A 21,742-nucleotide genomic window follows, 5' to 3' on the forward strand; every position below is an offset into this window, starting at 1 on the left:
TTAAGGGGATGTTTGCAGTTCCTTAAGCAGATAACGGACCTTTTTGCCTGTGCTCCTGCTTTTCTCTCTGCCTGAAATGACCTGTCTTGTGTTCTTCCCCAGTGTCAGAATGTCATCTAGTTTTCTGTATTGTGGAGAAGTCCAAAACTATTCTTCTTCCTAATGCTTTGTATGTGACCTGTTTTCGCTCTAGAAACTTAGAATTTTCTTTGCTAGTGTCCTGAAATTTTGCAGTTTGTGCCTTGGTATGGGTCTGTTTTCCTTCCCTGTTTTGGTCACTTGGTGGGTGCTTTCAGTCTGAAAACTCAAGCTCTTCAATTCTGGAAAATTTTCTTGAATTGATAACTTCCTACCCTCAGTATTCTCTCTAGATCTTTTAAATCTAATATTAGACCTAACTTTATCATCTTTTTCGATTTCCTTTTTTTTCTTTATCTGCTCTGTGAAAGATTTCTTCAACTTTACTTTCTAATCCATCTATTAATTATTGGACGCAATGTCTTTATGAAGTGGTAATTTTCATTTGCCTGCATAGTCCATTTCCTTTGAGTTAGTTTTTATCCTGCTTGTTTATTCAGCATAATTGTATATGTACATAATTGTAACCAGAAAAAAAACAAAGTGTGTGTGAAGAGAAAATTACAGGGCACGTGGAATTGCAACTCTTCTTATTTCTCGGCTAACCTTCTGTCCGGGTGAAGCTGGGTCTGCAAGGCCAATCAGCCGGATGGCAAACCGGAGACTAGCCAGTCATCACGCAGAGGCCCTAATTCCCGCCCCCGGCGGTCAGCCGGAAGCCCTTGGGTGCCGGAGTGGGGGGAGTGGGGGGAGTGGGGCGGGGCGACACGCCCCTCCCTGGGTACGAGACGCGCGGCTGGTGAAGTGTGGCTGCGGCCTCCCCAAGGCTTGGGGTCTGAACCAGGTGAGTATCTGCCGGCCAGGAGTAAACTACGTCTCTCCATCGCAATCCCTTCCTCCGGGAGCCGGGGTGAAAGACGGACCCGGAGGAGCAAATGCACCGTCGGGCTGCAGTTGGAGGGTTGAACAACCTTGTCGGCCGGGCCAGCAACCTGGGGGCCTTCTGTTTCTCGGGGCTGACGGTGGCGGATGTTGGGGCAGAGCGGCAACGCGGAGGGGGTGGTGCGGCGGAGAGGTTCCCGGGCTCTGGCGGCGGCCACCGGTCCTTGTGAACAAAGCAGGGGAATGGGGAGCAGTTTCGTAGAGTCCTAAAGTGCCCGTTGACCGTTGCGAGTTGGCTGTAGAGCTCCCGGATCTCAGGCAGTCCCTGACCCGCGCTGTACATAGAAACCGTTGCTACGGCTGGAGGATGCCGTTTCCTTTCCGTCTCCGGCTGCAGGTGGCGCCCAGCCCTGTGGATGCTGGAAAGAACGTGCCTAGGTGGAAGAAAACCATTTTTCGTGTTACTAGCCCGTTGCAGTTTGTGCTGGAGGTATTACTGATAAACTGATTAGGAAATATGGGAAATGGATGTGGATTAGGATGGTGGAGAAGAAATTAACGCCAATTAGGACCAAAGTTTTTTCTAATCAGAGACAAATTGCAAACAGAAGTGGAAGAGTTCTAAATAGAGCAAACAAAGTATTGTATGAGTTGTTTTTTGGAGTTTGAGAGTTAACGTTTAGTGGTCTTGAGAATGTCTCTCCTACCCACCCCACCCCCCAAGTGGGAGTTTTCAAAAAGGATTCTCAGAAACGTTGAAACAGTGTTCAGAATAAAATTCGCTTGATTAGGTAAGAGGTGCCTTTATCATTTCAAATGTTTTTCACCATACTTTAGTCAAATCATAAAATCTCAGGGGTTTCAAGATTCCTTTAATTCGAGCGCATCTATTTTAATCCTATTAGATGCTTAAGTCACTCCCATCAAAGATCCTCCAGCTCTTTGGAAAAATTCTCCTAAAGACAACTCATTCTATTCTGGGCAGCATCAATAATTTTAAAGTTCTTCACTGGCTTTCATGTGACTTCCACCCCTAAGGCTATCCTTGTGATGGGAGACATTCATCATACTGGGCCCTGCTAGCATGGTGTGAAAGCCATATTCTCACTTCTCAGCTGGATCTCATTTGAAAACTGGCAAACTGTCATCTATATTCTATACCCAAGCCAAAGCCAGCAGGAATACAGAGAAACTGACAGAGCATCTTTTTTTTCTGCAGAGATCTGATATATGACCAGACTCCCAGAGGGCAGGCATGCTGAAGGGAATACTGCTAATGAATTAGACCCATTGCTACTTGTTTTAAAATTTATCACCCAGTGTGTTTTAGTGCAGTGTTTTTTTTTAAATACTTTGACAATAATTCATAATAAATATATTTTTCTTTGCAACATTTATGTACACAACATTCGTGTGTGCATTTATATACACATAATTTTTTTATATAGACATGAAATAAAATTTTCTATAAAACAGTATTTAATGGTATGTGTCAGGTAGTCTGATTTTATTGCTATTCTATCTCATAAAACAATGCTGATTGCAGCTCACTAAATTGATTTCTTCGGTTGCCACCTGCAATTTGAAAAGCACCATTAAATATGATGGTTAAGTATGTGAGCTCTGTAGTGGCCTACTGAGATTCAACTCTTCAGTTCACTACTTAAGAGTTATATGACCTTCAGCAACTTATATACTTGAAACGTCACCTTTCTCATCTGTAAAAAGGGAGTAATTATTAATATCTTTCATGAAAGTGGTTTTGAAGATTGAAATAATTCATGGCATATAGAAATTTAGCTCCATAAATGTTAACTGTTATTACTGTTCTCTACTTAAAATAAAACCTACTTGATATAGTTGAAGGATTAAATGAAGTAATAATATAAGTAAAGTACATTAAGAACTATGTATTTGTTGCTGTTATTGTCACCATCATTAGCAGCATATCAATAGAGTGAAACTATCCAGGGCTGTCTTATTCCCAATTCAGTTGAATTTAGCATGTATTTTTTAAGGGGTATAAGACAGTATTTACTATGTTAGACCTGAAGCTCTTGAGATGAATGAAGTAAGATCTCTCATGATCTAGAAGGGAAGATAAAGAAACAGAATTTGGATATATGCTATGTGATATGAGAGAGGTATGTACAGAGTGCCTTTAGAACACAGCTTTGGCAGCTGTTCATTATGGGAGTGGGCAACTGAGAATGTAAGGAGGCAAGGAATGGGGAAGAGGGTGATATTAAGGAGAGTTACAGAAAAGATGTTATTTATGTTTGTGCTGAATCACGAAAGGATGGTTGGGATATTAACAAACAGCTAAAGTAGAAGATACCACAATCAACATTAAAAGATATCTTAAAAAGCAGTTTGAGCACTGAAGAGGATCAGAATATTCCACTCCAAGTAGACCACTTTGACATGAAGATTATTTTGAGCTGAAGGCAATTAGGAAACAGCAGACACAGGAAGAACTCTTGGCCTTCCCCTTTTCTGCCTAAAAGCAGGGCATAAATTTCCCTTTATGAAGGTGTTCCCTCCTCTCCTTTCTCATACCAAGATGAAGAAAACAACCTTTATCACAGTAGATGGACAATCAGCAGTGAGGTGAGTCTGCATAAACAAACCTTATTAAAATAACCCTTATCTTCCATTAGTTTCTTCCATAGATTTACCTTCTAGAAGCCAAAACCCCTTTTCCTTTGTCTAATCATTTCTACACAGTTTATCACCCTTTGTTAAAATGGTATATAGTTCCCCAGGCCTAACAGTTTCTTTGAGTTTTCACTTTTCTGTGAAGCCCCAGGCGTATATAAAATGCACCTTTTCTCCCATTGATATCTTTTGTCAGTTTAATTTACAGGCCTCAGCTACTGAACCCAAATGGATACAAGAAAAAATTTTTTTCCTCTACAGCACCAAAACCTGCTTTGTTGTTGTATTTCAGTTTTGCTTAAGTGAAGATTAAGTAAAATAACCCATCTGTGGTATATAGTAATTTATTTATTTTTATCTATTTATTTAGTTATTTTTGGCTGCGTTGGGTCTTCGTTGCTGTGCACGGGCTTTCTCTAGTTGCAGCGAGCGGGGGCTACTCTTTGTTGTGGTGCACAGGCTTCTCATCGCAGTGGCTTCTCTTTGTTGCAGAGCACAGGCGTAGGTGCATGGGCTTCAGTAGTTGTAGCACGCAGACTCAGTAGTTGTGGCTCATGGGCTCTAGAGCAGAAGCTCAGCAGTTGTGGCTCATGGGCTTAGTTGGTCTGTGGCGTGTGGGGTCTTCCTGGACCAGGGCTCGAACCCATGTCCCCTGCATTGGCAGGCGGATTCTTAACCACCACGCCACCAGGGAAGTCGGTATATAGTAATTAGCCCCATGAATGTTAACTGTTCTTATCAGGGAGAGAGAATTTACAATGAGTAGCTTCCTCCTTAGAAGAAATACTCCATCTCCTTTTCTATAGAAATGAAAAATAAATATTACAGAAGTACCTAGATGGTTACTACTATCCAAATTGACTATTAATGTATATATTAGATTCATAACTATTTTCCTACACTATATTTCAGCCATGACTGCCAAAGATTATCCATCATTGTGGGGCTTTGGAACAACAAAAACATTTAAAATACCTGTTGAACATTTGGATTTCAAGTATATTGAAAAATGTTCAGACATTAAACACTTGGAAAAAATTCTTTGTGTGCTCAGGTAAGCGTTTAAAAATCATATCATGTTTCAGTTTGCCAATTTTAATTATATTATTGACTTCTAAAATTCAAAGCTACATTAGAAATTTTGGAGCAGATTTTCTAATATTGAAATTGTTGTTTTTGTCCATGTTAGGTTCCAAAATAGTGGTTTTGATCCTGTGGTTAGTTTGGCGGGTTCTGGCTAGATCTACTTCCATCACGAGACTTAGGCTAATTAGTATCCAAGAGGGCATTTTTCTTGCTTCCTGGCACTTTCTAGGAACCAGTAAAGCAGCCATTAGGAGGCACCTGCTTATGCTGATAAAGTGCTTTGGCACTCTCCCACTTCACACTATCTGCCAGCAAAGGTGGGTGACTCACTGGGAGCCGTCGCATGGGGGATGGGGTGGTGGGGGAGGAAGTAGGACCAGAAGTCAGGGAATCAAGGCCTTTTCTGGGTAAGAGCCCTGTGGGTGTGATTGTCAAACTTTAATATTTGGCAAACACGGTGGTTAGAAAATGCAAATTTGAGGGCACCACACCTAGAGATTCTGCTTCAGGAAATCAGGAGTGGAGCCCAGGAACATGTGTTTTTAACAAGCACACTGGCTGATCAACATGCGGGTGGTCAAAGGAACTCTACAAGAAACATTGCCCTGTGGCCTACCAACCTGTGCCACCTGTTTCGGGTTTCTTGAGGGTTTTTCATTTGGAGGGTAGCCTCATTACTGCAGAAACACTTGTGAGCACAAACTGCCCATTTCCGGGACATCAGTAGTATTCCATTTGCTCAGCAGTTGTTCTCTCTCTTCTTTCCTCTGATGCCCTTCCTTACTGCTGTGTCCTTTCCTTTTTCTTTCTCTTTTTTTTCCTTTTTCTTCCTTATCACCTTTAGCCTCCTGTCCTTCCTAAGCATCCCTGCTTGTCCCCAGCCAGTGTTGATGTAATAGCCTCATCATATCATTGTTTTCCCTCTTGTTTTTCTCAGCATATAAGAACGTTTTCATTTTTATTTGATTAAAGACTAAAAGAAAATGCAAAGTTTATGGGATGAAAGAGTTTGAAAGACATTTTATGAATAGCCTAATTAAATTGTATTGACTTGGGATTATTTTTTTTATTTAATTTGAAAATGGGATTTATTTTTATTTTTCTAAAAATTTAGAAGTAAACAGATTTACAAGAAACGGGGAAAAGGCTGATTTTCCTTAAAAAAAAAAAAAAGCAAAAAAGAACACATGTCTCTGTTTAACTCTCTAAGGAAGGAATTCTGTTCCTTGAGTGGTTGAATTTAGAGGTGTGTTGTTCTAAACTGTTCCTCTGCCATTTTCTTCCTATCCCTTTGCGGGGGAAAAAATGAGCTAGAACAGTAACTCCTCATTAGAAAATAAGTCCAAAGTCTCACTCTTTGCCTGTCTCTAATAATGAATTTTCATTTATAAGTTTAAAATTACCTTATGTACAAAATGAACATATGTGTGTTAAAGAGGAGAGAAAATGTTATCTATTCAACTTTTAAAGTGTGTGATGGAAATTGATGTCTTTGGAACTCCTTTTTTTCCCCCTTCATCGCAGCACTCCATAGATTAGCATGTGAAAGTGGAGGTTGCTCTAATTGAGGACGGTGAGGGGAAGGCAGCAGCTCAGCCTTCATGCTCGTTCGGGGCAGACCGTGAGATCTCTGTGGAACCCCTGGGCTCCATGGAACCCAGCTTGCAAAACACTGGTCTATATGATCTCTGAAAGAAGTGGTAACTCTAAAATTCTGAATTTTTTAAAAGGTCTGGTGAGGAAGGATATTATCCTGAACTTACTGAATTTTGTGAAAAGCGCCTTTCAGGCTTGGCTTCTGGAAGTAGAGCTTTGAGGAGAGAGAAACCTGCGGCGACAGCAGCCAGTTTCACAGCAGAAGAATGGGAAAAAATTGACGGTGATATAAAGGTATAGAGTAACATCACTTTTTGTGACATTGTCGTGGATATATATCTACTTTACTTATCTGAAATCCTAGGCTTCCTTTTTTGTCAGTAAAGGGCTTTTAGTGGTAATTACTTAGGTGGTACTGGTTGCTTCGTACACCCAGGAGAATATTGTGAATGTGTGTGTGTGTGTGTGTGTGTCTGGATTTGTTGGTGGGGGGTGGGGAGGGCATGCTCATGTATTTTATTTTTTGTTTTTTATTTATTTTTAAAATAAATTTATTTATTTATTTGTTTGTTTTTGGCTGAGTTGGATCTTTGTTTCTGCGCGCGGGCTTCCTCTAGTTGCAGCGAGCTGGGGCTACTCTTCGTTGCGATGAGTGAGCTTCTTATTGCAGTGGCTTCTCTTGTTGCGGTGCGGCGACTCCAGGCATGCGGGCTTTAGTAGTTGTGGCACATGGGCTCAGTCAGTAGTTGTGGCTCACGGGCTCTAGAGCGCAGGCTCAGTAGTTGTGCAGCACGGGCTTAGTTGCTCCGCGGCATGTGGGATCTTCCTGGACCAGGGCTTGAACCCGACTCCCCTGCATTGGCAGGCGGATCCTTAACCACTGCGCCACCAGGGAAGCCGTGCACATGTATTTTAAATGACTGAATAATATCCCATCCTATGAAAGGAACATAATTCAGTCAGCATCTATAAATAGTGTTATGTTTGTTCATAATTTTTTGTACCATCCTGGTTGTTTCCTAAGGATAAATTATTAGAATTCAGATTACTTGATCAAAGGATCTAAATATTTTTAAGGCTGTTGAAACACATTTCTATGTTCTCAGGAAGTTGTACCTTTGTACTCCCCCACCAGCAGTGTGTAAGAATGCTCACTTCAGGTACTCTTCACTGGAAACTGTAATCATTTTTTACATTTTAAAGTCAATTAAACAGTTAAAAAATGATAGTACGTAGTGTGTTCTTTGTTTACTAGTAACGTTAAATTTTTAAAAATCTGTCACTTGAAGTTCTTCTTTTGTTAATGACCTGTTTGTGTCTTTACTGATTTCTTTTAATCAGCTTTATTGTTATTATTTACATTCAATAAAAATTAGCTATTTTATAAAACAAACAAATGTATGCAACAAAGCAGAAACAGACTCACAGACATAGAGAACAAAATAGTGGCTACCAGTGGGGAGAGGGAGGAAGGAGGGGCAGGACAGGGGTAAGGGATTAAGAGATACAAACTACTGTGCATACAATAAATAAGCAACAAGGGTGTACAGCACAGGGAAACAGAGCCATTCTTTTGTAATAACTTTAAATGAAGTATAATCTATAAAAATATTTAATCACTATGTTATATACCTGAAACTAACATAATATTGTATATTAACTATACTTCAATTTTTTAAAAATTAGGGATTTTATGGTAGTTTCACTGAGTTTTGACAAACTGCATTTGCTGTGGAATATTTCCGTTATCCCTAAAAGTTTTGTTTTGCCCCTTTGCAGTCAGTGCTGACCCCACACCCTGGCTCCTGGCAACCGCTGAACTGCTTCTATCATTATACATTTGCCTTTTCTAGACTTTCATATAAATATAATTATATAGTATATCTTCTTTCATGTCTGGCTTCTTTCACTTAGCATGATGCTTTTGAGATTCATCTATGTTGTTGCATGTGTCCACAGTTCATTCCTTTTAATTGCTGAGTAGTAGTGAATTGTATGGATATCTCACAGTTTAACCATTTACCCATTGATGAACAAATGCCAAAATGTTTTCCAAAGTGGCAATCAATCCTGCCAATAATGGATAAAAGTTCCAGCTGCTCTATATTGTGGTCCATACTTAGTATCGTCAGTTTTGTTAATTTTAGCTATTCTATTAAGTATATAGTGGTATCTCATTGTGGCTTTCATTTGCATTTCTCTAATAACTAATGGTGTTGAATGTCTTTTCATGTACTTATTTGTTATCCATATATCTTCTTTTGTAGAGTGTCTTTAAATCCTTTGCCCATTAAAAAAATTAGATTTTTTGTGTTCTTATTGAGTTGTAAAATACATGTCTTTCATGTATTTTACACACAAAGATACATCTTTGCAAATATTTTCTGATACTGTGTGGCTTGCCTTTTCATTTTTTTAACAGTACCTTTGAAAGAGCAAAAGTTTTTACTTTTGATGAAACCGAGTTTTCTTTTTATAGTTTGTGCTTTTGTGTCCTATTAAGAAATCTTTGTCTAATTCAAGATCCCTAAATTTTCTCCTATGATTCTTCTAGAAAGTTTATAGTTTTAGCTCTTAAATATATAAGATCTGTTTCATTTTTTAGACACACACACAAATATATACATACACACACATACATATATTTGTACATACTAATATGGATATCCAAAAGTTCAAGTGTCATTTAATGAAAGATTATCCTTTCCTCATTGAAATTCTTGGTACCATTGTCAAAAATCAACTGACCATGTGTGTGTAAGTCTATTTCTGAACTCTCTCTATTCTGTTCATCAATCTAAATGTCTGTCTTTACACCAGTACTTCATTGTCTTGATTACAGTAAGTCTATTTTTTAATTTTAATTTTATCAATATATTGGAGTATAGTTGATTTACAGTGTTGTGTTAGTATCAGGTGTACAGCAAAGTGATTCAGTTATACATTTTTATATATATCTATTCTTTTTCAGATTCTTTTCCCATATATGCACTAAGTCTTGAAATCAGATAGTGCAAGTCCTCCAACTCTGTTCTTCATTTTCAGAGTTGTTTTGGGTGTTCCAGGTCCTTTGTTTGCCAATTTCTACAAAATAGCTTGCTTGTATTTGAGTTGGGATTGTGTTGAATTTGTGGATCAATTTTGGAAGAACTGACATCTTAACAATATTGAGATTTCTAATCCATGAACATGTATTTTTTCTGTTCATATAGGTCTTTAATGAAGCAGTGGCTCATAGTTTTCAGTGTATACTTGCTTATTTTTAATGAAATTTATTTCTAAGTATCTAATATATTTTATGCTACTGTAAAAGTTAATGTTTTTAATTTAAATTTTTTTGCTCATTCTAAGTCACTTCAGTTATGAAATTTTATTGGTTTATATAAAATTTATCATCTTAACCTTTTTTTTTTTTTTTTTTTGTGGTACGCGGGAGTCTCACTGTTGTGGCCTCTCCCCTTGTGGAGCACAGGCTCCGGACGTGCAGGCTCAGCGGCCATGGCTCACGGGCCCAGCCGCTCTGCAGCATGTGGGATCTTCCCGGACCGGGGCACGAACCCGTGTCCCCTGCATCGGCAGGCGGACTCTCAACCACTGTACCACCAGGGAAGCCCCTATCTTAACCATTTTTAAGTGTACAGTTCATTAGTGTTAAGTATATTCATATTGTTGTGCAACCAATCTCAAAAACGTTTTCATCTTCCAAAACTGAAGTTCTCTACCCATTAAATAACAACTCTCCAATCCCACCCCTACCACCAGCCCCTGGCAACCACCATTCTACTTTCTTTTTTATTTATTATCTGATCTGTTTATATTCTTTTTTATTTTTATCTTTTTATTGAAGTATAGTTGATTTACAGTGTTGTGTCAGTATCAGGTGTACAGCACAGTGATTCAGTTATACATACATATATATCTATTTTTTTTCAGATTCTTTTCCCTTACAGGTTATTACAAAATATTGAGTATAGTTCCCTGTGCTATACAGTAGGTCCTTGTTGATTATTTTATATATAGTAGTGTGTATATATTAATCCCAAACTCCTAATTTATCCGCCCCCACCACCTTTCCCTTTTGGTAACCATAAGTTTGTTTTCTATGTCTGTGGGCCTGTTTCTGTTTTGTTTATAAGTTCAGTTATATTGTTTGTTTTTGGATTCCATATATAAACAGTATCATATGATGTTTCTCTTTCTCTGTCTGGCTTTTCACTTAGTATGAACATCTCTAGTCCATCCATGTTGCTGCAGATGGCATCATTTCATTCTGTTTTATGGCTGAGTAATATTCTACTGAATAAATATACCACATCTTCCTTATCCATTCACCTGTTGATAGACATTTAGGTTGCTTGCATGTCTTGGCTATTGTAAACAGTGCTGCAATGAACATTGGGGTGCATGTATCTTTTCCAATTATGGTTTTATCCAGATGTATGCTCAGGAGTGAGATTGCAGTATCATATGGTAACTCTAGTTTTAGTTTTATAAGGAACCTCTATACTCTTCTCCATAATGGCTGCACCAATTTACATTCCCACCAACAGTATAGGAGAGTTCCTTTTTCTCCACACCCTCTCCAACATTTATTATTTGTAGACTTTTTGACGATGGCCATTCTGACCAATGTGAGGTGATATTTCATTGTAGTTTTGATTTGCATTTCTCTAATAATTAGTGATGTTGAGCATCTTTTCATGTGCCTTTTGGCCATCTGTATGTCTTCTTTGGAGAAATGTCTCTTTAGATCTTCTGCCCATTTTTTTGATTGGTATATATATATATATATATATATATAACTGTATTAGCTGTTTGTATATTTTGGAGATTAATCTTTTGTCATTTGCATCATTTGCAAATATTTTCTCCTATTCTGTAGGTTGTCTTTTCATTTTGTTTGTGGTTTCCTTTGCTGTGCAAAAGCTTTTAAGTTTAATTAAGTACCATTTGTTTATTTTTGTCTTTATTTCCATTATTCTAGGAGATGGATCTTAAAAGATACTGCTGCAATTTATGTCAAAGAGTGTTCTGCCTATGTTTTCCTCTAGGAGTTTTAAAGTATCCAGTCTTACATTTAGGTCTTTAATCCATTTTTAATTTATTTTTGTATGTGGTGGTAGAGAATGTTCTAATTTCATTCTTTTACATGTGGCTGTCCAGTTTTCCCAGCACCACTTATTGAAGAGTCTGTCTTTTCTCCATTGTATATTCTTGCCTCCTTTGTCATAGATTAATGACCATAGGTGTGTGGGTTTATTTCTCAGTTCTCTATCCTGTTCCATTAATCTATATTTCTGTTTTTTTGTGCCAGTACAATATTGTTTTGATTATTGTAGCTTTATAGTATAGTCTGAAGTCAGGAAGCCTGATTCCTCCAGCTTCATTTTTCTTTCTCAAGATTGCTTTTGGCTCTTTGGGGTCTTTTGTGTTTCCATACAAATGTAAAATTTTTTGTTCTAGTTCTGTGAAAAATGCCATTGGTAATTTGATAGGGATTGCATTGAATCTGTAAATTGCCTTGGGTAATATAGTCATTTTGACAATATTGATTCTTCTAATCCAAGAACATGGTATATCTTTCCATCTCTTTGTGTCATCATTGATTTCTTTCATCAGCATCTTATAGATTTTGGAGTACAGAGCTTTTGCCTCCTTGGGTAGGTTTATTCCTAGATATTTTATTCTTTTTTATGTGATGATAAATGGGATTGTTTCCTTAATTTTTCTTTCTGATCTTTTGTTGTTAATGTATAGAAATGCAACACAATTCTATGTATTAATTTTGTATCCTGCGACTTTACCAGATTCATCGATGAGCTTTAATAGTTTTCTGGTAGCATCTTTAGGATCTTCTATGTATAATAAGTATCATGTCATCTGCAAATTGTGACAGTTTAACAACATCTTTTCCAGTTTGGATGCCTTTTATTTCTTTTTCTTCTCTGATTGCTGTGGCCAGGACTTCCAAAACTTTGTTGAATAAAAGCGGTGAGATTGGATATCCTTGTCTTGTTCCTGATCTTAGAGGAAATGCTTTCAGCTGTTCACCGTTGAGTATGATGTTAGCTGTGAGTTTGTCATTTATGGCCTTTGTTATGTGGAGGTATGTTCCCTCTTTGCCCACTTTCCGGAGAGTTTTTATCATAAATGGATGTTGAATTTTATCAAAAGCTTTTTCTGCATCTATTGACCATTCTACTTTCTGTTTCTTTGAGTTTGGCTAATCTAGATACCTCATATCAGTAGAATTTTAATTTCAATTTCTACTTGTACATTGCAAGCTTATAGTTATCTAAAATTGGCCTTTTTATATTGACTGTGTATCCTGTGTCTTGTTTAATTCAAACTAACACATTCGTTCTAGTAGCTTTTTTTGTAGATTCCTTGGATTTTCTTTATGGAAGATTATGGCATCTGTGAATATTGAAAGATTTTCTTCTTTTCCAGACTGGCTGCCTTTTATTCCTTTTACTTGCCTTATTCCATTGGCTTGGACCTCTAGTACAATGTTGAAATGAGAGCAGATATCTTTGTCTTCTTCCCAATCTTAGGGGAAATCATTCAGCCTTTCATTATGTTACTTTTAGATTTGTATAGATGTCCTGTATCAGGTTGAGGAAGCTCCCTTCTGTTCCATGTTTGATGGATGGAGAATTTTTATCATGACTGCATATTGAATTTTGTGAAATGCTTTTCCTGCATTTATTGAGATGAACATATGGTTTTCTTAGTAGTCTGTTAATAAGGTAATTTATGTACACTGTTTTTGAGTGTTATAGTAACCTTGCATTCCAGGATAAACTCTACTCATCATGATGTATCTTTTTTATATGGATTGGATTGCTAAAATTTTGTTAAGGACTTTTTGTGTCTATGGATCATGAGAGATATTGGTCTGTAGTTTTCTTGTAATGTCATTGTCTGGTTTTTGTAGCAGAGTACTGTTGACCTCAGAGTGAGTTGGAAAGTATTCTCTCTTCTTCTGTTTCCTAGAAAAGCTTATGTATAATTGATATTATTTCTTCCTTAAATGTTTTCTAGAATTTACCATCGATGCCATCTGGGCCTCAAGTTTTCTTTATTGATAAGGTTTTAACTATTAATTCAATTTCTTTAGTAGACTCAGGGCTATTCAGGTTATCTTCAGAGCTTTCTCTCTGTCCAGCTCTCTCCTCTCAGAAATCTTGCCTCCTCAATTCTTGCAATCTTGGTCTCCCCAAAGTCTGACCTCCATCCTTCTAAATTCATTGAGACCTAAGACTGTTTCCTTTCCCTGTGCTGTAGCCTGGAAACACTAGGCACTCATTTTGGAGCAAATGTAGGGTTTACCTCATTTGTTTTCCTTCTTTCAAGAATTATTGTCCTGTGCTACCTGTTGTCCAGTGTCTGAAAACTATTGTTTCATATATTTTATCAGGTTTTCTAAAGTTTAGGCAGGAGGGTAAATCTAGTCCCTGTTACTTTGTCAGAGCCAGAAGCCCCTTTATTGACTTTTCTATTGATATGTTTCTTATTTATTTGTAAGAGTTCTTTCCTACATATTTTAATTTTTCCCTCAATTTGTTAATTTGCCTTGTAAGTTTTGTGTGTGATGTTTATTCATTTATTTATTTTTATGTAACCACACCTCTTGATTTTATCCTTTATGATCTTTACATTTGTTTTATACTTAGGAAAACTCTGTCTCCACCAGATATATATTTACCTATATCATCTCATAGTTCCTTTGTGGTTTCATTTTGCTTAAGAAATATATTTTTTTTAAACAGACTCTGGAAAAACAAATTTTTTTGGTTTTACTTTATTTTATTCAGTGTATTTTTTCTGAGGTAAGTCATACACTTGAAAACAATTTTGAGGTATGTGTATTCTCTAACTCAGAATGCTAATTTTTAAAAACTTTCAGCTTTCTCATTTTGTCATTTTATTGACTTGAGTTTGAAAATTTGGTAATTAATCTACAGGTTAAAATAGCTGTTCTTGTCCAGCATTCTTTGGCTTTCTTTTCTGAGGGGTAAACAGCCGTTTTAATTGCAGGGCCTGCTTTTCCCCCAGCTGTGTTCTTTCTCGGTCAATTCTTAAGTTAGTTTCCTTCTCATCTCCCTTCCTTCATACTTTTCTTGCCACTTCTCCCTCGTTCCCAGTTCTCTCTCTCCCTTTCCTTCTCTATAATCCTTCCTCTCTCCTTTTACCTTTCTTCCCCTGTTTTTCTTTTTCTCTTCCTGTTTCTCCTGTTTGCCTCCTTTTCATCCTCCCCGCCTCCTATGTGGGTAGGACAGTTAATATAGTTTATCCTAGCCCCTATTTGAAGAGTGTCTGACAAATATTAGACCCTCACTATATATCTGCTGAATAATAAATAATAGAATTTCACATATAATAAGGAAATATCTTACTCAATTTTTCTGGTCTCTGTGACTATTCAGTTTAATAAACATTATTGTGAACCTAGTATATGCCAGACACTGTGCTAGGTTTTTTTGTTTGTTTGTTTTAAGTACTTCACCTTCTCTTGTATCTAAGTTAAGTTTTTCAGGGAATTTGTTTATTTTATCTAACTTATAAAGTTATTGGTATAAATTTGTCTAAAACATCCCCTTATCATTTTTTTAATATCTGTAGAATTATTAGTGATGTACCTCTTTTATCCCTGATACTGGTAATTTGTATTTTTTCCTTTCGCTTTCTTTTGACTAGTCTTGCTAAGTGTTTGTCAGTTGTATTAACTTATTTCCAAAAAAACTAGTTTTGAATGTTGATTTTCTTTATTTTTCTATTATCTGTTTTACAGATTCCTACTTTTATTTTTTAATATTTTTATTTCCTTCTACCTACTTTGGCTTTAATGTGTTTTCTCTCTCTTCATTAGTTTTTTAAGATAGAAGCTTAAATAATTGGATCTTAAGCCTTTCTTCTTGTTTAAAGCTGTATATTTCCCTCTAATAATTTATCTGAATCCTACAAATTATATGTCTTCATTATCACTTAGTTCAAATTATTTTCCAATTTCCCATCTGATTTCCTTTTTTAACCCATGATCTCTTTATAAGTGTATTGTTTAATTTCCAATTACTTGGGGATAATCTAAATACTTATTACTGAATTCTAGTTTAGGTCTGTTGTGGTCAGATACCATACTTTGTATAATTTCACCCCTATCAAATTTATTGAGACTTTTTTTGGCCTATGTTCCCTGTGCTCTTGAAAATAACATAGAAGTCTTTAATATTGATTAGGTCAAGTTGGTTAATGTTCACATCTGCTATAACATTACTGATTCTCTTTTTTTTTTTTTTTTTTTTTTTTTTTTTTGTGGTACGCGGGCCTCTCATTGCTGTGGCCTCTCCCATTGCGGAACACAGGCTCCGGACGCGCAGGCTCAGCGGCCCTGGCTCACGGGCCCAGCCGCTCCGCGGCATGTGGGATCTTCCCGGACCGGGGCACGAACCCATGTCCCCTGCATCGGCAGGCGGACTCTCAACCACTGCGCCACCAGGGAAGCCCCTGATTCTCTTTTTGTCACGTTTTCCCTGTGTCCATTCTACTGTTAATCAAATAGATTCATTTTGGATACTGAGTTTTTCATTTTCAGGATTTCCATTAAATCTTTTTAAAGTTTCCTTTCTTCTCCCAAAGTTCTCAATTGTTCATGCATGTTGTCCACCCTCCTCACATATTTACTGTAGCTGTTTTTAAGTCCTTATTTGTTACTTCCAACATCCATCCACTCTATGTGTCTGCTTCTATTGACTGTGGGTAATGTTTTTTCTGCTTCTTTGTCTTTCTTGTTATTTGTATATTTTATACTGACCACTGTATATTAAAAAAATCAGTGGAATCTGAAGCAATTAATATTTACCTACAGAAAGGAGCATGTTCCTTCTGTCAAACTGCTAGAGTTGGAGACTGGGTCAATCTAATCAGTATGTTAAGTTGCAGCTGATGTGCTAAGGTTCTTGAGATTAAGACATAGGCTCTGCCCTCAAGGAACTTACAGTGTGGTAAGAGGGACAAACAATAAATAGAGGATTTAAAATCTCTATGCTAAACACAAAGGAGGAACACTTTTAGCCCAACCAGGGAGTTCAGAGAAAGCTTGCTGGAAGGGATGATGAAAAAGATCTTGTAAGATAAATAAAGTAGGAAGGGCACCAATGAATGTAGGAAGGGCACCATTGAATATACTGAACAATACTGAACTGTACACTTAAAAAGTTAAGATGATACATTTTATGTTATTGTGTATTTTCCTACAATTGAAAAAAAAAAAAAAAAAAGAGTAAGAAGGGCATTTCAGGTAGGGAAAATGGCATGATCAAATTGTCACCTAAAAATTGACCCACAGTAAACTATGATGATGTACAGTCCTTTCTAATGCCTGGTTAGTTATTTCAAACTGTATATTTATCTTCTTTTTTCCTCTCCTCTTCTCAGAGTTGGGTATCAGAAATTAAAAAAGAAGATGATAAAATACACTTTCAAGAAACTGAAACACTTCCAGCAATGCAAGATAATTTGCCTCCAGTTCGTGGTTCAAACAGCCATCTTCATGTTGCCAAGGTAAGCCTTTTTGGTGTGGGGTATGGGTGGTAGGGGGAGAAAGTTGTTGTTTATTAAGAACATTATCTTTGTTTAATCAATGTAGTTGAAGTGTGATGTCCTGTAGGCAGCTGGGGATTTTTTTCAGGTGATCGTGTGTTATCACCTTCTGGAGTAGGCCTCACCCGGAGATCAAGATCAAACAGTATTTTCATTTGAAGACTTGCATCTTGGGTTTACCACCTTCCTCCTTTTTTCTTTTGCTGTTCTGTCTCTTCTACTCTGAAAAGTTTTGATGAGTACTTAAGATCCAATTCAGTGTGTAAGAGTTTCAGGAAGTAATTTCATGTATCCAATAGAGGTATAGAAGGAGTAGTTTATTACACAAATTAAGTATGGATTTAAAGCATTAAACAGATGGATTAATCTATTTAATTAACCCATTAAACATGGATTTCAAGCAGTTATAGATGTCATTTCTCTGTTTAGTGCATTTCTCCCCCCATCTCCAGCCCCTCATTTTTATTTCTCTGAGATTGGTCCCTATTTTGCCATGCAGATCTCTCCTTGGTAACGCATGGCTTCTATAGAGAAGGGGCCTGTTGGAGTTCCAGGTTCACTTAACTTCAAGTTAAAAATTGAGCTTCTTGGCATCCACCTGACCCTGATATTATAGAACCCAGCCCTTGTCTCCAGTGGGCTTTCGCTTGGATCACACATTCCATTCCCTCTGCCCTCCTTTTTTTTTTTTTTTCCTTTTATTCCTGTCATCTTTAAGAGGATGTTTACCTAAGTCTCTTCATTTTGGGTTGAATCATTCTTGTTTTTCTCGTCTCTTCTTTGAGTCCCCAGTTTTATTTGAAAAACATCCGTAGCCTTTTCATCACTCTGCTCCTTGGTAATTTACCTTCTTGGGTCTTTTTACTCCTCATTAGGAATTACTCAGTAACTGAGGTACAAAGTAAGTAAGTATAGGAAGGATACCACCGTCTGTAATCAGTGAATTTGTATTTATTGACACTCATTATGTGTTAAGTCTGTGTCCTGAAACTATAACAACAAAAAACATTTGGTCTCTGTCCTTAAAGAGCTTATAGTCCATTATTGATAGACAGAATAGTGGTACAGTGGTTCTCAAAGTATGGCCTGTGGATGCTGATTGTCCCAGAGATTCTTCTAGGAGATCCAGAAAGTCAATGTTATTTTAAAAAATAATGCTGATGCTTTTGTCTCTTTCACTGGGTTGACATTTGCACTGAGGGTAAAACTGCTGGTGCCTTACCATGAATCAAGGCAGTGGCACCAACTGGACTAGCGGTCATTGTTTTCTCCACTGCTGTGCACTCATAGTAAAAAATTCCAATTTAACTTAAAAGTGTCTTTGATGAAACAATAAAACTTTTTTTGTCATTAAATCTTGAAGCTTGAGGACATATCTTTTTAACATTCTGTGTGTGCCAAATGTAAAATAGATAGCTAGTGGGAAGCAGCGACATAGCACAGGGAGATCAGCTCCGTGCTTTGTGTCCACCTAGAGGGGTGGGATAGGGAGGGTGGGAGGGAGACGCAAGAGGGAGGAGGTATGGGGATATATGTATGTGTATAGCTGCTTCACTTTGTTATACAGCAGAAACTAACACACCATTGTAAAGCAACTATACTCCAATAAAGATGTTAAAAAAATATTCTGTGTGACTAAATGAGGAGTACACAGAAGGCACTTCACTGTGAAATGAAATATGATGGTTATCATAAGAAAAAGCACTTGTGTGATTGACTGCCAGCCGAATTAGCAACTTTTTCCTGGAACAATTTTTACTTGAAGAAATGACTGACAGACAAGTATAGTTATTCAGAGTTGAGTTTTTGGCAGACATTTTCTTGGAAATAGTGAAACGGTCTATCACTTCAAAGAAATCAATGAGCAGTATTTGTTGCCAGTGCTAAAACCTGAGCTTTCAGTTAGAATTCAGAGTATTTCATATTATTAGGGGCTCTCAAATACCTACTTGTGACAAAAAAATTTCCCCTTAAGGGAGACGCTTAATGACTTTTATGATGAGCTCCATGAGGATTTTTTTTTTTTTACTTTTAAACAGTTGAGATATAGTTGATGTACAATATTATACAAGTTACAGGTGTTATAACAGTGATTCACAGTTTTTAAAGGTTATACTCCATCTATAGTTATTATAAAATATTGGCCATATTCACTGTGTTGTACAGTATATCCTTGTAGCTAATTTATTTTATACATAATACTTTGTACCTCTTATCTCCTACTCTGGTTTTGCCCCTCCCCCTCCCCTCTCCCCATTCATAACCACTAGTTTGTTCTCTGTATCTGTGAGTCTGTTTCCTTTTTGTTATATTCACTAGTTTGTTTTATTTTTTAGATTCCACATATAAGTGATATCATATAGTATTTGTCTTTCTCTGTCTGACTTATTTCACCTAGCATAATACCCTCCAAGTCTATCCATGTTGTTGCAAATGGCAAAATTTCATTCTTTTTTATGTTTGTATACACTACTTCTTCTTTATCCATTCATCTGTTGATAGACAATTTGCTTCCAGATCTTGGCAATTGTAAATAATGCTGCTGTATACATCAAGGTGCATGCATCTCTTTGAATTAGTGTTTGCATTTTATTCAAATATATACCCTGGAGTGGAACTGCTGGATTGTAGGGTAGTTCTATTTTTAGTTTTTTTTGAGAAACCGCCATACTGTTTTCCACAGTGGATGCACCAACAGTGTACAAGGGTTCCCTTTTCTTCACATCCTCTCTAATATTTGTTATTTATGGTCTTTTTGATGATAGCCATTCTGACAGGTGTGAGGTGATATCTCGTGGTTTTAATTTGCATTTCCCTGATGATTAGTGATGTTGAGCATCTTTGCATGTGCCTGTCGGTGAACCCCATGAGGATTTTAACAGATATGATTTTTTAATTGTATAATGAAATGTAGGAATATTTGGAAGATCTGTGTAACTCCTAATGACCAATGATACAAAATCGTGCTTGTATAAATGACCCATTCAAATGGCTTCAAATTATGACTTTTAAGAAACCATTTAAGAAACTATTTGTGAGCTGTTGTTTGCTTTCCTCCCATTCCCTTCAAGGTGCTTGCAGTGGACATGTGACCTGGGTTGAGCCACTTAATAGCACCAAGCTAGTGCTTGGTCAGTGATGGGCCCATAACCCAAGCTAGCCAATCAGAGTCCTTCCCTGGGTTTTCTCTAACTAAAGATGGAGAAAAGAGTCACTCTCCTTTTCCTTTCTGATTGGGAGGCCTGTGAGGTTATAATCCCAGACTGTGTGTGGCCACATTTCCAACTACATAGAAAAAGCAAGCAGACAGCAGGGAAAACAAAATCAGGGAGAGAGAAGCAGAGACTTCTGGGGGAGAGAAGGAGAAAAGGGGAGAGAGGGAGAGCTGTAGAAAGAGGGTATATGAATCCTTTATCCAGCAATACCCCTGCCCTTTCATCAGTTTGGTTACATAAACCAATAATTTATTCTTTTTAACTAAAATTAGTTCAAGTTGGGTGTCTGTCATTGCAAGCAAAACAGCTCTGTCTAACACAGCAAAGTAGTTATTCTTATTTCTTCAATGCCTAGATTTTAAAAGAATGAATGATAGTTTAGTACTTTTCTATTATAAGAAAAATCAATAATAATCACATTTCACACATATGTTTTAAAATTTTATATATGTACTTAAAGTCCTGCCCATCACTCTCATAATTAACTACAAATTTAAAATTACTTTTTAGCCTGCTGTATATTATTATGTTAAAAAAAATTATAATACTGGAGTTGTTGTAACTTCAAGGGTACCTATTTTTCTTACCCATTCAATTTGTGTACCTTAATCCAGTACTACATATTTATAGGAAACTCTGTTAATCTTATATTAAATATCTCATAAAATATAATTTTTTCTTTCAGGAAAAAAATTCTAAAAGTAGACCAGCTAAAAAGAAAATTCCGAGGGATTATGCAGAGTGGGATAAGTATGTTTTATATTTCTGTATATAAAAATTCTCTACCATAAAATACTGTAATAAATTCTTTATTGTTTTAAACCTGAACATATCAAATATCAAGTTATGTCAGTAGAGTACTAAGAGTATTTGGATTAAGCACTCTTGATTTTGTTTTTTCATTAAATAGAAAACTACTGCATCCTTTTATTTATAAGAGTAACCAAAAATAACTAATGTAATACTTATACCCATCCAAAATAAAAAATAACACATTTTTAAATTAAGAGAAATCGGTCACAATTTTAATACCAAAGTTCCTCACAGTTTAGGTCTGATGAATATTTAAGTCCTCACTAAATTCCATGTTTTCTAGGAATGAATAGAGATGACTTCTAATACAAACCTATCATATATTTTTGGAATATTATTTCTAAAGGCACAGTGATACAAGTAAAAGAATATCAATAATAAATTTTACTCTCTTGTTTGTATTGAGCTTTTTTTTTCTAGTTTTATTATTCTTTCATTTAAGATTTGACGTGGAAAAGGAATGTGCGAAAATTGATGAAGATTACAAAGAAAAAACTGTAGTAAACAACAAGTTGCATTTGTCTAAAATTGAGACAAGACTAGATACAGCAGGTAATTGGGGGAAAATAAGAATAATTTAGTAGTCTCTAAATTTTTTGAAATATAATAAAAGCTGTTGACCCAAAGACATTCTCTTTAAGTGCTGCAGATTTCCATGAAAAGTTTATGGATTTTCTCCTAGAGCTTACCACCTCTAACAAATTCCATTCTATCCTTTAACTTCTTAATTTTATGAGTAAGAGTTACAATATTTAAATTTAGTAAGACTTAAAAATATATATATAAACCTATTTTTTTTTTTTACTGTAATT

The 21,742-nt window shown here is 36.5% G+C and overlaps 1 protein-coding gene across 1 annotated transcript in view; it reads left to right on the forward strand.

The window, feature by feature from the left end:
* Positions 1 to 4,532: 4,532 nt before the first annotated feature.
* The window catches only part of SPAG1 (sperm associated antigen 1), a gene marked incomplete at its 5' end in the record, with an annotated part of 89,527 nt that continues 72,317 nt past the window's right edge, over positions 4,533 to 21,742 (forward strand). The window contains 5 exons of the mRNA XM_079722233.1: positions 4,533 to 4,672; positions 6,435 to 6,594; positions 16,738 to 16,863; positions 20,803 to 20,867; positions 21,373 to 21,482. Coding sequence (XP_079578359.1) covers positions 4,533 to 4,672; positions 6,435 to 6,594; positions 16,738 to 16,863; positions 20,803 to 20,867; positions 21,373 to 21,482 — 601 coding nt within the window. The remainder of the gene's footprint in view (positions 4,673 to 6,434; positions 6,595 to 16,737; positions 16,864 to 20,802; positions 20,868 to 21,372; positions 21,483 to 21,742) is intronic.

Source organism: Hyperoodon ampullatus (genome assembly GCF_949752795.1).
Source record: "Hyperoodon ampullatus genome assembly, chromosome: 17".
Classification (NCBI taxonomy): Eukaryota; Metazoa; Chordata; class Mammalia; order Artiodactyla; family Ziphiidae; genus Hyperoodon; species Hyperoodon ampullatus.